Source organism: Lithobates pipiens, unplaced genomic scaffold (assembly GCF_037356315.1).
Source record: "Lithobates pipiens isolate NorthernLeopardFrog02 unplaced genomic scaffold, aLitPip1_a1.2 Scaffold_22, whole genome shotgun sequence".
NCBI classification, from domain to species: Eukaryota; Metazoa; Chordata; class Amphibia; order Anura; family Ranidae; genus Lithobates; species Lithobates pipiens.
Window position 1 is genome coordinate 186,620,409 of NW_027507784.1, and position 15,280 is coordinate 186,635,688.

A 15,280-nucleotide genomic window follows, 5' to 3' on the forward strand; every position below is an offset into this window, starting at 1 on the left:
GTGTTTGCAAGCGCACTGTGATTGGGCGCATGGGGGTCATGTTCTTCCTTACATCAGTGTACCCAGCGGAGTTCTCCCTTACAACAGTGTTGCCAGCGGAGTTCTCCCTTACATCAGCGTTCCCAGTGGCTTTCTCCCTTACATCAGCGTTCCCAGTCGAGTTCTCCCTTATATTAGTGTTCTCTGCAGAGTTCTCCCTTACATCAGTGTTTTCTGCGGAGTTCTCCCTTACATCAGTGTTCTCTGCGGAGTTCTCCCTTACAAATCGGTGGAGTCCGCTGTGGAGCCTGTGGGTTGCGGTGCCTTGATGACAAGCTGCCGTCTCCCTGCAGGACACACACACTTCTTTGCAGTGCGATTTGCGACTTTTCAACCATATGAGGAAATACTAAATATTTTATACTAAATGGATATTTATTTGGAGCTGATACAATGTTACACAACATGGTCACCGCAGAAGCTGGGTAATAAGAGTAATAAATAAGAGACTAGAAGGAAAACGTAAGGTGTTTGAAGGAAAGGACTCGTGGCTGTGATGGATCCCCGCAGGAATGAGTGGATATGAAGAATGATTAGAGCACACTTTATGTACACTACGCTGCACAGACCAACCAAAACCATGGCAGCGCACTTCCTGGAGACACTTCTAGTAACACGCCCACTCCCGGCGCCCCGCCCCTTCCACAACTCTCGGTAGCTTCTATAGCAACAGCTCTGCGCAGCACAAACTTGTGAAGGAACCAGGACCGGCTCGGAACTCCGCGAATCTCAGCGAATCTCAGCCACCCGCTAGAAGGAGTGAGGGGAGAGGACGGGACCGGCAGAGTGCGGGATAACGGGTGCCGGCGTTCTATGTGAGCTCTTCCATAAATCCAGGCACTATACAGAAGCGGCTTCAGAAGAGTCGGTCGCCTAGCAACAGAGTAACTACAACTTCCCGGAGCGCTGACATCCCCGATGTGTTCACATTGAGGGGCCGGGATTAGATCTGTACAATGGATCAGGTGAGATACTCACTGTTTGTTTCTAAGAATTGGAAGCTTTATGCCCTATACACACGATCCGAAAATCGCACGGAAAAAAAAATGCCCATTCGAATCGATCGTACGATAATCGGATCGTTAGTACAGAGCTTTCCAGAGCCAATCAGAACAGTTCATCCGAAATTATTCTATAGGACATGCACGGAACTTTTTTTCGTACGATGCCAGATCGTACGATTTCCGTTTAATCAGTCAGCTGTCATTCAAAAATGCAATACAAATGCATTACAAAGCACATGACATCACTTTCGAATTTTCTATTCTGTCGTACGAGAATTTTCCTGACTTTAGTAAATTCATCAGATTCGACGTGAAATTAGCATGCATAAAAAAAAAAACAGACGATGATTTGTGCGATAATCTCATTGTGTGTGTGGGGCATTATGGTGGTAATACATGCTTTGATTTTCTGATCCGATTAATGTGCGATTTGATCAAAACGATGAAACCTGCAAAAAATCAAATAGCCATAACTTCTCTTCCGATCAGTTTAGACTTGATCGTATTCAATCCAACTAAATTGACCGGTTAGGGTGGAATATTATCGATTGTTTTGCATCATTTGCAGCACCAAGATACTTTGTTCATTAATTCGATAGCATTTTGATTGATCAAATTATAAACTTAAATGGTGGAAACAGAGGACTGTTCCATAATTTATGATTTTAAAGTGATTGTGAAGGTAAAAAAAAAAATAACCCCCCCCCCCCCCAAAAAAAAGAAACAAAAAACAAACATGTAGACAAAACACATTCATGCATGAAAAAAACCTTCTGTGTGCACCAGCTCACCTAATAATTACTTGAGCCTCCTCTCGATCCAGCGATATCCATGAGAGACTTGCTCTTGCTGCTGTCAGTGAGCCGATCAGGAGGGAGCAGGCCAAGCCGCGGCTCCGTTTGTGATTGGAAACACAGAGGCGCAGCTCGGGAGCATGCCTACTTGGGTGCCCCCATAGCAAGCTGGGTGCTGTGGGGGCACCCGGCAGGAGGGAGGGGCCAGGAGCGCCAGCATGGGACCCAAGAAGAGGAGGATCTGGGTTGCTCTTTACAAAACCACTGCAGAGCAGGTAAGTATGACATGTTTGTAAATTACATGCGCCGTAGACAGCGGCACGCAGGCGCACTATCGCCATTAGCAGCATGCTGCTGCTAACGGCGATATGCCGTTAGTGGCGGCTCCCGTGCGCATCGCTGCTCCAACACTGTGAATGGCCGGAACAGCGATACCCGGAAGAAGAAGGACGCTCTGGACTACAGGGGACAGTGGTGACATCGCTGGCTCCTGTGTCAGGTAAGTGACACATAATGGGCTACTGTGCGATGCATAGTAGTCAATTATGCTTTACCTTTACAGGGAGACAAAGAGGAAGTAAACCCATCAGGGTTTACTTCCTCTTTAATATCGCTTTAATGCAAGGAATGGATTAAGGTAAAAAATGTTTAGGTTTTACAACCACTTTAAGTTCCGATTGTACCTTATTGTGAAAGAAAAGCCTAATGGTGGCCATACACACTTAAATTTTTATCTGATTGATGTGCTCTTTAATCAAAAAGACTGAATCTGCAAGCAATGGAAAAGCCATAACTTCCCTTCTGATCGATTTCGATTGGATTTGATCAAATTGAGTTGATCGGCCGGGGTGGGGGTAGATTATTGATCATTTTGCATCCATCTGCAACATTGGGATACTTTGTTCATAAATATGATTGTATTTTGATTGATCAGATAATAAAACTACATGGTGGAAACCAAGATGCGATCAATAAATTACAATACTAAGTTATGATTATATCTTAACTATTGATCAGAATCCACTTTTCGGTGTGTGGCATATCAATCAAATGGTTTGACTATAGATTGATTATTCTTTACACAGGAGATCAATCTGAAAGTAAAAACGGTCATTTGTTGAAGCATGGACTTACTGGATTTGATCACACTCGGTCGGCCAGTGTGGAATATTATTGATCAATTTGTATCAATCAGCAGCACTGAGATACTTTGTTCATGTATACAATTGTATTTCAATCGATCAGATTAGAAGATTACATGATAAAAACAGAGAAGCAATCAATGACTTTAGATTGTAAATTCCAATTCTATCTTAACTATTGATCCAAATCTATATTGGTCAAATGGGTTGTCAACCCATTTAGATTGATTATTTCTTTAGTAAAAAAATCAATTGAAAAAGAAATCGATAATTTATTGAAGGATGTATGGCCACCAGTAGTGTGTATTCAGAATGGGTTTCTTACCCCCAATTCCTCCAATCCTGTAACGCATCTCCCTATACTGTACAGTGTATGGCTCCTATCACTGCACTGTAATGTGTCTCTGCATGACTTTACTACAGAAAATACATTATATATAAGGGTCCTTTCACATGGGCGAGCCGATCAGGTCCGCCTGTCAGTTTTTCAAGACCTGACTGGAAGGTCCATTCCCTCCTATTAGACAGGCTGGTGTAAAGGGACCTGTGTCCCTTTACATCCGCCTACCCAGGTCTGGCCCAAGACGTTGTGCTGTCTGGGCACAAGAATGAAATGCTGCCCCCCCAAAAAAAAAAAAAAACACGCCCACCAAAATGCCCCCACATCTTATTTTATATCATGATAATTAAAACTAAAATGTTATTTCTCAGAAAGTCCGATTTACACGCAACAGCACCTTGTCTATATGCAAAATTATATGACATACCAATATGTTCAATTCCAAGGGGTGCGCTAGGGCAGTATAGGCGCAGGCTAGGGTAGTATAGGGGCAGGTTAGAGTAGTATATAGACAGGCTAGAGGAGTATATGGAAAGGCTAGATTAGTATATGGACAGCCTAGGGTAGTATATGGATAGGCTAAGGTAGTATAAGAATAGGCTAGGGTAGTATAGGGGCAGGCTAGGGTAAGTATATAGATAGGCTAGGGTAGTATAGGGGCAGTCTAGAGTAGTATATGGACAGGCTAGGGTAGTATATGGATAGGTTAGGGTAGTATATAGATAGGTTAGGGTAGTATATGAATAGGCTAGGGTAGTATAGGGGCAGGCTAGGGTAGTATATGAACAGGCTAGGGTAGTATATAGATAGGTTAGGGTAGTATATGAATAGGCTAGGGTAGTATAGGGGCAGGCTAGGGAAGTATATAGACATGCTAGGGTAGTACAGGCGCAGGCTAGGGTAGTATATAGACAGGCTAGGGTAGTATAGTGGCAGTCTAGGGTAGTATATGGATAGGCTAGGGTAGTATATAGACAGGCTAGGGTAGTATAGGGGCAGGCTAGGGTAGTATATGGACAGGCTAGGGCAGGGGTTGACAAATTTGCTTGGAATCTAGGAGCCAGCTTAAAAAGTTAGGAGCCAGGTCCGTGACGGCGATCCGGACCTGTCCCTGGCCTGACATGGAGACGAGTGAGGGGAAGATAGCAGCGCTGCATTTTTTTTTTAAATTGCATTTTAGTGTAAATATGAGATCCGAGGTCTCTCTGACCCCAGATCTCATAATTAAGAGGACCTGTCATGCTTTTTCTATTACAAGGGATTTTTACATTCCTTGTAATAAGAATAAAAGTGACACAACATTTTTTTTAAAAGAACAGTGGAAAAAAAAAAAAGTTAAAATAAGCAGAAAAAATAATAATTTTTAAACGCGTCCTGTCCTGCCCGCATATAAAATCGGTGTTCGAACCACACATAGGAGATAGCGCCGTGATCGGTAGAGCGAGAGCAATAATTCTAGCCCCAGACCTCCTCTGTAACTCAAAACGTGCAACCTGTAGAATTTTTTTAAACGTCGCCTATGGAGATTTTAAAGGGTAAAAGTTTGTCGCCATTCCATGAGCGGGTGCAATTTTGAAGCGTGACATGTTGGGTATCAATTTACTCGGCGTAACATTATCTTTCACAATATAAAAAATAATTGGGCTAACTTTACTGTTGTCTTATTTTTTTATTAACTAAATTATTTTTCCCAACAAAAGTGCGCTTGTAAGTCCGCTGCACAAATACGGTGTGACAGACAGTATTGCAACAACCACCATTTTATTCTCTAGGGTGTTAGAATAAAAAATATATATAATGTTTAGGGGGTTCTAAATAAAGGGAAGAAGAGGCAGGTAATATAAAACAGTCATTAGCATTGCTGGTTTGTCATACCAACGGCGACCACAAGAGGGCGCCAGATTCCATAAGGAATCATAGGACCGCAGAGGGCCTCAAAGCCGCGGCCTAAATTTTCGGCCGCCGGCGGAACGGCCCGACGCGATCAGGCTGGGGGGGTCCACAGAGACAGGATACCCCCAGCTGTGCTGCCCCAGGCGCGAGGTCGCTATTTCTAGTCGCCAATGCGACCTGGCGCCCGGGTTTTGTCGAGCCCTGGGCTAGGGTAGTATATAGATAGGCTAGGGTAGTATAGAGGCAGGCTAGGCTAGTATATGGATAGGCTAGGGTAGTATATGGATTGGCTAGGGTAGTATAGGGGCAGGCTAGGGTAGTATATGGACAGGCTAGGGTAGTATATGAATAGGCTAGGGTAGTATAGAGGCAGGCTAGGGTAGTATAGAGGCAGGCTAGGGTAGTATAGGAGCAGGCTAGGGTAGTATATAGACAGGCTAGGCTAGTATAGTGGCAGTCTAGAGTAGTATATGGACAGGCTAGGGTAGTTTATGGATAGGTTAGGGTAGTATATGGACAGCCTAGGGTAGTATATGGATAGGTTAGGGTAGTATATGAATAGGCTAGGGTAGTATAGGGGCAGGCTAGGGAAGTATATAGACAGGCTAGGGTAGTATAGGGGCAGGCTAGGGTAGTATATAGACAGGCTAGGGTAGTATAGGGGCAGTCTAGGGTACTATATGGACAGTCTAGGGTAGTATAAGGACAGGCTAGGGTAGTATATAGACAGGCTAGGATAGTATAGGGGCAGGCTAGGATAGTATATGGATAGGCTAGGGTAGTATATAGACAGGCTAGGTTAGTATAGGGGCAGTCTAGGGTACTATATGGACAGTCTAGGGTAGTATAAGGACAGGCTAGGGTAGTATATAGACAGGCTAGGGTAGTATAGGGGCAGGCTAGGATAGTATATGGATAGGCTAGGGTAGTATAGAGGCAGGCTAGGGTAGTATATGGATAGGCTAAGGTAGTATATGAATAGTCTAGGGTAGTATAGGGGCAGGCCAGGGTAGTATAGGGGCAGGCTAGGGTAGTATATAGACAGGCAAGGGTAGTATAGTGGCAGTCTAGAGTAGTATATGGACAGACTAGGGTAGTATATGGATAGGTTAGGGTAGTATATAGATAGTTTAGGGTAGTATATGAATAGGCTAGGGTAGTATAGGGGCAGAATAGGGTAGTATATAGACAGGCTAGGGTAGTATAGGGGCAGTCTAGGGTACTATATGGACAGCCTAAGGTAGTATATGGACAGGCTAGGGTCAGGGCCGTCTTTTTTTTTTTTTTTTTTTCTTGCCATCTCAGTCCGTTACTTTATAGTCGCGGAATCCAATCAGCTTAATGTTCATGTCTCTGCTTACTCCGTTTGACATCATTGTGGCAATTCTTTATTTTCTTTTCATTTCATTTAGTAGCCTGCCTTCTTTATTTATCCATTTCATATTTATACATATATACAAACATTTCAAGAAATTACTTATACTCCCTTTCTTTCATACATTTCCATACCCCCCCCCCCCCCTCCCAAAACCTTAGGGCAAACAAACAAACAAACAAAAAAAAAAAAAAAAAAAAATTTCTTATTGAGTGGGGAGATCTGCCCCCCTCACTCCCCACTCCCCGTCACCCCCCTCACTGTCCCCTTATCCCTAGATTATTTCACGGCAGTCCCCCCTCTCCAAGAATGCCAGCCATTGTTGCCATTCCCCGTGACCCTCTTCCTCTATGTCTTGTAATTTATGTAATGATTCTTCCATTATCCTCGTTTGCTCCACCCTCTGTACCCATTCCGTTATTTTTGGGATTTGTATGGTTTTTCAATAACGAGGGATCAGCACTTTAGCAGCATTCAGGAGATGCGGGACTATCGTGTTTCTATATTGCGTTACTCCAAGTTCGGTATCATGAAAAAGGCATGTCCAGGGGCTTTTCTTAAGTTTCTTTCGTGTCACCATGCTTATAATTTCTACAATTTTGTCCCAGAAAGGGGTTATTTTGGGACAATCCCACCAAATATGTAACAGGGAGCCCTCTTCCGAACACTCCCTCCAACACAATGCCTGCTCTGCCCCTGTGAACCTCTGCATTCTTTGGGGGGTCATATACCATCTTGATAATAATTTATAGGACATCTCTATCATGCGGACTTCTCTTGATACTGAGTGAGTCAGTTTAAATATTTTTATCCTGTGTTCATTATTCCTTAGCAGAGGCGTAACTAGCATCTTCAGGGCCCGTGTGCAAGAAACCATGAAGGGCCCCCACCAGGGACGTTGCTGGGTCTACAAAAGATCTCGGGGCTAGAGCCCATAGCAGCAAAGAAAAGAAAGTCATACACTTGGGCGGGCATACACATGTATATTAGAGATATATATATATATATATATATATATATATATATATATATGTGTCATTACATATCTGAGTACGGGTCCCCCACTTACATCAGGGACCCCAGGGAACTTTCCTACTTACATTAGGGTCCCCAGAGAGCCCCCCCCCTACATTAGGGTCCCCAGAGAGCCTCCCCTTACATCAGGGTCCCCAGAGATCTCCCCTTACATCAGGATCCCCAGAGATCTCCCCTTACATCAGGATCCCCAGAGATCTCCCCCTTAAATCAGGATCCCCAGAGAGCCTCCCCTTACATCAGGGTCCCCAGAGAGCCCCCCTTACATCAGGGTCCCCAGAGAGCCTCCCCTTACATCAGGGTCCCCAGAGAGCCTCCCCTTCCATAAGAGGCCCCTAGAGAGCCCCCTTACATCAAGGGTCCCCAGAGAGCCTCCCCCTACATTAGGGTCTCCAGAGAGCCTCCCCCTACATCGAGGTCCCCAGAGAGCCTCCCCCTACATTAGGGTTCCCAAAGAGCCTCCCCTTCCATCAGAGTCTCCAGAGAGCCTCCCCTTCCATAAGGGGTCCCCAGAGAGCCTCCCCTTCCATAAGGGTCCTCAGAGAGCCCCCTTACATCAAGGTCCCCAGAGAGCCTCCTCCCACATTAGGGTCCCCAGAGAGCCCCCTCCTTACATAAGGTTCCCCAGAGCGTCTCCCCTTACATCAGGGTCCCCAGAGAGCCTCCCCTTACATCAGAGTCCCCAGAGAGCCCCCTCCTTGCATCAGAGTCCCCAGAGAGCCCCCTCCTTACATCAGAGTCCCCAGAGAGCCCCCTCCTTACATCAGGGTCCCCAGAGAGCCCCCTCCTTACATCAGGGTCCCCAGAGAGCCCCCTCCTTACATCAGGGTCCCCAGAGAGCCCCCTCCTTACATCAGGGTCCCCAGAGAGCCCCTCCTTACATCAGGGTCCTCAGAGAGCCCCCCCCCCCTTACATCAAGATCCCCAGAGAGCCCCCTCCTTATATCAGAGTCCCCAGAGAGCCCCCTCCTTACATCAGAGTCCCCAGAGAGCCCCCCTTCACATCAGGGTCCCCAGAGAGCCCCCTCCTTACATCAGAGTCCCCAGAGAGCCCCCTCCTTACATCAGAGTCCCCAGAGAGCCCCCCCTTTACATCAGGGTCCCCAGAGAGCCCCCTCCTTACATCAGGGTCCCCAGAGAGCCCCCTCCTTACATCAGGGTCCCCAGAGAGCCCCCTCCTTACATCAGAGTCCCCAGAGAGCCCCCCTTTACATCAGGGTCCCCAGAGAGCCCCCTCCTTACATCAGAGTCCCCAGAGAGCCCCCCTTTACATCAGGGTCCCCAGAGAGCCCCCTCCTTACATCAGGGTCCCCAGAGAGCCCCCTCCTTACATCAGAGTCCCTAGAGAGCCCCCTCCTTACATCAGAGTCCCCAGAGAGCCTCCCCCTTTACATCAAGGGTCCCCAGAGAACCCCCTCCTTACATCAGAGTCCCCAGAGAGCCTCCCCTTTACATCAGGGTCCCCAGAGAGCCCCTCCTTACATCAGGGTCCCCAGAGAGCCCCCTCCTTACATCAGAGTCCCCAGAGAGCCCCTCTTTACATCAGGGTCCCCAGAGAGTCCCCTCCTTACAGAGTCGGCCAGAGAGCCCGCTCCTTACATCAGGGTCCCCAGAGAGCCCCCTCCTTACATCAGAGTCCCCAGAGAGCCCCCTCCTTACATCAGGGTCCCCAGAGAGCCCCCTCCTTACATCAGGGTCCCCAGAGAGCCTCCTCCTTACATCAGGGTCCCCAGAGAGCCCCCTCCTTACATCAGGGTCCCCAGAGAGCCCCTCCTTACATCAGGGTCCTCAGAGAGCCCCTCCTTACATCAGGGTCCTCAGAGAGCCCCCCCTTGCATCAAGATCCCCAGAGAGCCCCCTCCTTACATAAGGGTCCCCAGAGAGCCCCATCCTTACATTAGTATCCCCAGAGAGCAACCCCTCTTACATTAGTCTCCCCAGAGGGCCCCTTCCATACATTAGTGTCCCCAGAGGGCCCCCCTTTACATCAGAGTACCCAGACAGCTGACCCCCCCCCCTCCAGAGGTTTCCCTGTACCTGGCTGGTGGAGGTGGGAGGCGGAGATCGGCAACTCTATGGTGTCCACAGGCAGGGGGATCTCCCTGGAGCTTGTAGTTCTTCTCCCGAGTGTATACAGTGGAGAAGAGGGGGGCCTCTGACCAGGGCATGTATCAGAAACAGTGTACAAGCAGAGCGACTCACTGAAAGTGAAACTGATACCTGCCAGGGTCAGAGGCCCCTCCCCTTTCCTCTCCACTGTATACACTGACAATCGGGAGGAGAGAACTACAAGCCCCAGGCAGATCCCGCCGCTCACAGGCACCATAGAGCTGCCGATCGCCACTTTCCACCTCCCCCAGTGCTTTCTTAAGTGCCAGCCAGAGGTGCAGGGGAGATGCCAGGTCTTGGGCCCCCCCACAGCGGCAGAACGGCAGGGCCCAGTCGCAAGTGCGACTGCAGCGACCCCTATAGTTCCGCCGCTGTAACTAAGTACACATCAGTATGACACATACACTTACCAAAATGTCTTTATCTAAAGCTGATGTTCCTGCAGAAGTAGTTTGATCTACCTGAAAATCTGAAAAAGCATCCTTTTTTCTAGTAAAACAAAAAAATGAGAAACCGATAAGATTATTAAAAATGGTTAAAGGAAGTATATTTTACTTCAGTAGAATACAAAATGAAACAACACATGTTCATTGCTTAAACTGTAGCACAAGGCAGTGGAGTCCACGTTCTTCATCCTACCAAAGACCACCAAAAGTAACCAAATGTACAAGTGTAGATCCCTAATGATAACTTGATGTAGTCTTAAAGAAAGTGTTGATGTTAAAGTGTAATTAAAGGGGTGAATACTTATCTGCCCAATGGTTCCTGGCATTTTCTTCTGCGTGCCGGTCTTCAGGCTCCTGTATTGACCAGCGGGAGACAATGTCACTCCTGTGCATGCACAGGAGATAGTCATCCCAGTACTCAGAGACTGGCCTGGCGCTGTAAGCTGAGCTGCACAACAAAGCACATCCTTCTATAGTGTGTACTTATCTCAATCCAGAGCACTAAGTGTAACTTCTGTCTGCCTCCCTTTTCTCTTCTATATCTGCATGAGTCCCTTTTGACAAGTTTTCCTGACACCAAGAGAAACAAGGTAACACAGGAGGGATATCCAGCACACTGCCTCTGATTGACTGCCTCGGGTCTGTTCCTGTGTGCTGTGTGAAGGGGGTGTGTCCCATCCCTCCAATCAGCTCTCTGAGTTCTTCTGACTGAGCTGTGCGGTATGTAATTTCAGCTCTCTGCCCTATGTTTTCTGGCATCTCAGACAAGCTTTATAAATTTTGGACCTTGAATTGATGTTGAGAAGTTAAGACTGCAGATAAACAGGTACATCTTATGTAGGAGGATTTGTTTAATCTCTGTGTATCATCTGAGGCCAGGAGGCTATATGTAAGGGTTTACAACCACTTTAAATCACTTTGAATCTGGGTCACAAGAGTGCAGAACTAAGTGCACTCCTGCAACCCACAGGAGAAGTATGGCCAAAAGAGCTTTGGCCCTATTTCTCCTTTAAATATTTTTCAGAAGTCTGAACCTAAAGGAGGGTACAAATTGATTGAAATTCGGCGAATTCAGCAGGGACTGGATTTCTGTGCGTGGCTCTCCCTCTTTGACAGAAGTGTATCAGTAGATTGGCTTCTGTCCAAAGGTACTGTTTGAGAACTCCAATTCGATCAGCAGTTGCAGCCAATAGGCTGCACTGCTGATCGGTGTATTATAACAACGGAGGAGTCCCCCGGTGTCAAAATACAATCGCTCAGTGGGGAGGATTCCTCCATCCACCTCACTTGTTCAGATGGGGGAACCCGTTTGTGAAAACCCAGCTTTACACTGACTCCAGACAGGTCTTAGCTCTTGTAACAATTTCCCAATTTCTCTTTGGAATTAATAAAGTATTCTGTAGCTGCAGCTGGGGGGGTATGCAAGTGCTGTTAACAGTTAAATATCCTTATTCAGAACCACTCATTACATTAGCTGACTCCACCTAAAGAAACTTCTTAGATACTAACATCACTCACTTAGTAGATAAACTCCAGTTTATTTATTTCATCTGAACATGACTGGAAAATTTACTGTGTGAACATTTTAAGCTTCTTTAGTAAATCAACCTTATTGTGTATATAATCTAAGGTGATCAAATTCTAGCATAAAATGGAATAACAGGTAAATAAAATAAAAAAAAGACTAAGAAACTTACATAATATCAACAAGGGATCTTCTGAAATCTTCTCTGTGTTTCTTTGGGTTGGAATAACTATTTTGTGTATTCTGTGGAAGTCTGGCTGACAGATTATCATGTTTTGATTGTTCATACATTGGGAAACTCGCATTCGTGAGTTTGCTTCTCTTGTGATTTGGCATGGCAGATAATCCTACAAAAAAAAAAAAAAAAATGCACAAAGAATTGTTATTCAGACAAAAATGTAAAAAAAATCCATAGGCGTTATTCAGCCAAAGTAACCTAAAACCAAACATCTTTCTTGTTTTGGATAAAGTGGGGTATGGTTGCAATTCTTGTTAAACTTTTTTGTTGTTGTTGCTATTTGTATTGCAAGATTTCCCCTCATTTCTTGTCCCAAGGGAAGGGATTTCCCCTTAACCTGTTGCCACCCGTGTAACACATTCTGTGAATCGGCAGGGGAAATCCTGCCATTTGTCCACTCCTCTATTCTTAGAACATACTGCATCATGGGACAATAAGGCTTCGGTCACACGGGCAATGATGAACGAACCATTTTTTGCAGCATCTGTAACTGGCACCCCCCACTGAAGTCTTTTAGGACATGCAGGTGCATGGGCACAGCCACTCATCCTAATGTGAGAGGCATGTGGGCGAGTGGCCCCTGAACACACGCTGTCTGCATTCAGGGCTGCTCATTTGTAGCCACACAACCAGTTCATCATCTATTAAGGTACAAAAAAAAAAACACACAGAATCAATAGAAAAAAAAGTGTATTGTTTTTAATTCTAGTTCAGAGATGCTTGCCTGTTGTATCCTGTGGCTTCACATCTACAATCCATATTTTCTCTTAATCCATATATACAGAATTGCATAATCACATTTGCAAGTTTATGGAAATGGAGGAACAGAGAGCCACAGAAGGCTAGAGCTAGATAATCAGCGGGCATTAATAGTAACCAGAGGCGTAACTAGCATCTTCAGGGCCCGTGTGCAAGAAACCATGAAGGGCCCCCACCAGGGACGTTGCTGGGTCTACAAAAGATCTCGGGGCTAGAGCCCATAGCAGCAAAGAAAAGAAAGTCATACACTTGGGCGGGCATACACATGTATATTAGAGATATATATATATATATATATATATATATATATATATATGTGTCATTACATATCTGAGTACGGGTCCCCCACTTACATCAGGGACCCCAGGGAACTTTCCTACTTACATTAGGGTCCCCAGAGAGCCCCCCCCCTACATTAGGGTCCCCAGAGAGCCTCCCCTTACATCAGGGTCCCCAGAGATCTCCCCTTACATCAGGATCCCCAGAGATCTCCCCTTACATCAGGATCCCCAGAGATCTCCCCCTTAAATCAGGATCCCCAGAGAGCCTCCCCTTACATCAGGGTCCCCAGAGAGCCCCCCTTACATCAGGGTCCCCAGAGAGCCTCCCCTTACATCAGGGTCCCCAGAGAGCCTCCCCTTCCATAAGAGGCCCCTAGAGAGCCCCCTTACATCAAGGGTCCCCAGAGAGCCTCCCCCTACATTAGGGTCTCCAGAGAGCCTCCCCCTACATCGAGGTCCCCAGAGAGCCTCCCCCTACATTAGGGTTCCCAAAGAGCCTCCCCTTCCATCAGAGTCTCTAGAGAGCCTCCCCTTCCATAAGGGGTCCCCAGAGAGCCTCCCCTTCCATAAGGGTCCTCAGAGAGCCCCCTTACATCAAGGTCCCCAGAGAGCCTCCTCCCACATTAGGGTCCCCAGAGAGCCCCCTCCTTACATAAGGTTCCCCAGAGCGTCTCCCCTTACATCAGGGTCCCCAGAGAGCCTCCCCTTACATCAGAGTCCCCAGAGAGCCCCCTCCTTGCATCAGAGTCCCCAGAGAGCCCCCTCCTTACATCAGAGTCCCCAGAGAGCCCCCTCCTTACATCAGGGTCCCCAGAGAGCCCCCTCCTTACATCAGGGTCCCCAGAGAGCCCCCTCCTTACATCAGGGTCCCCAGAGAGCCCCCTCCTTACATCAGGGTCCCCAGAGAGCCCCTCCTTACATCAGGGTCCTCAGAGAGCCCCCCCCCCTTACATCAAGATCCCTAGAGAGCCCCCTCCTTATATCAGAGTCCCCAGAGAGCCCCCTCCTTACATCAGAGTCCCCAGAGAGCCCCCCTTCACATCAGGGTCCCCAGAGAGCCCCCTCCTTACATCAGAGTCCCCAGAGAGCCCCCTCCTTACATCAGAGTCCCCAGAGAGCCCCCCCTTTACATCAGGGTCCCCAGAGAGCCCCCTCCTTACATCAGGGTCCCCAGAGAGCCCCCTCCTTACATCAGGGTCCCCAGAGAGCCCCCTCCTTACATCAGAGTCCCCCCTTTACATCAGGGTCCCCAGAGAGCCCCCTCCTTACATCAGAGTCCCCAGAGAGCCCCCCTTTACATCAGGGTCCCCAGAGAGCCCCCTCCTTACATCAGGGTCCCCAGAGAGCCCCCTCCTTACATCAGAGTCCCTAGAGAGCCCCCTCCTTACATCAGAGTCCCCAGAGAGCCTCCCCCTTTACATCAAGGGTCCCCAGAGAACCCCCTCCTTACATCAGAGTCCCCAGAGAGCCTCCCCTTTACATCAGGGTCCCCAGAGAGCCCCTCCTTACATCAGGGTCCCCAGAGAGCCCCCTCCTTACATCAGAGTCCCCAGAGAGCCCCTCTTTACATCAGGGTCCCCAGAGAGTCCCCTCCTTACAGAGTCGGCCAGAGAGCCCGCTCCTTACATCAGGGTCCCCAGAGAGCCCCCTCCTTACATCAGAGTCCCCAGAGAGCCCCCTCCTTACATCAGGGTCCCCAGAGAGCCCCCTCCTTACATCAGGGTCCCCAGAGAGCCTCCTCCTTACATCAGGGTCCCCAGAGAGCCCCCTCCTTACATCAGGGTCCCCAGAGAGCCCCTCCTTACATCAGGGTCCTCAGAGAGCCCCTCCTTACATCAGGGTCCTCAGAGAGCCCCCCCTTGCATCAAGATCCCCAGAGAGCCCCCTCCTTACATAAGGGTCCCCAGAGAGCCCCATCCTTACATTAGTATCCCCAGAGAGCAACCCCTCTTACATTAGTCTCCCCAGAGGGCCCCTTCCATACATTAGTGTCCCCAGAGGGCCCCCCTTTACATCAGAGTACCCAGACAGCTGACCCCCCCCCTCCAGAGGTTTCCCTGTACCTGGCTGGTGGAGGTGGGAGGCGGAGATCGGCAACTCTATGGTGTCCACAGGCAGGGGGATCTCCCTGGAGCTTGTAGTTCTTCTCCCGAGTGTATACAGTGGAGAAGAGGGGGGCCTCTGACCAGGGCATGTATCAGAAACAGTGTACAAGCAGAGCGACTCACTGAAAGTGAAACTGATACCTGCCAGGGTCAGAGGCCCCTCCCCTTTCCTCTCCACTGTATACACTGACAATC

General features: G+C 47.9%; 1 protein-coding gene across 2 annotated transcripts in view; it reads left to right on the forward strand.

Moving 5' to 3' along the window:
• The first annotated feature begins 678 nt into the window (after window positions 1-678).
• The window catches only part of DNAH7 (dynein axonemal heavy chain 7), a 498,098-nt gene continuing 483,496 nt past the window's right edge, over window positions 679-15,280 (forward strand). For both annotated transcript variants that reach the window (XM_077448738.1, XM_077448739.1), the window contains exon 1: window positions 679-1,004. In XM_077448738.1, the coding sequence (XP_077304864.1) occupies window positions 996-1,004 (9 nt within the window). In that variant the 5' untranslated portion in view covers window positions 679-995. The remainder of the gene's footprint in view (window positions 1,005-15,280) is intronic.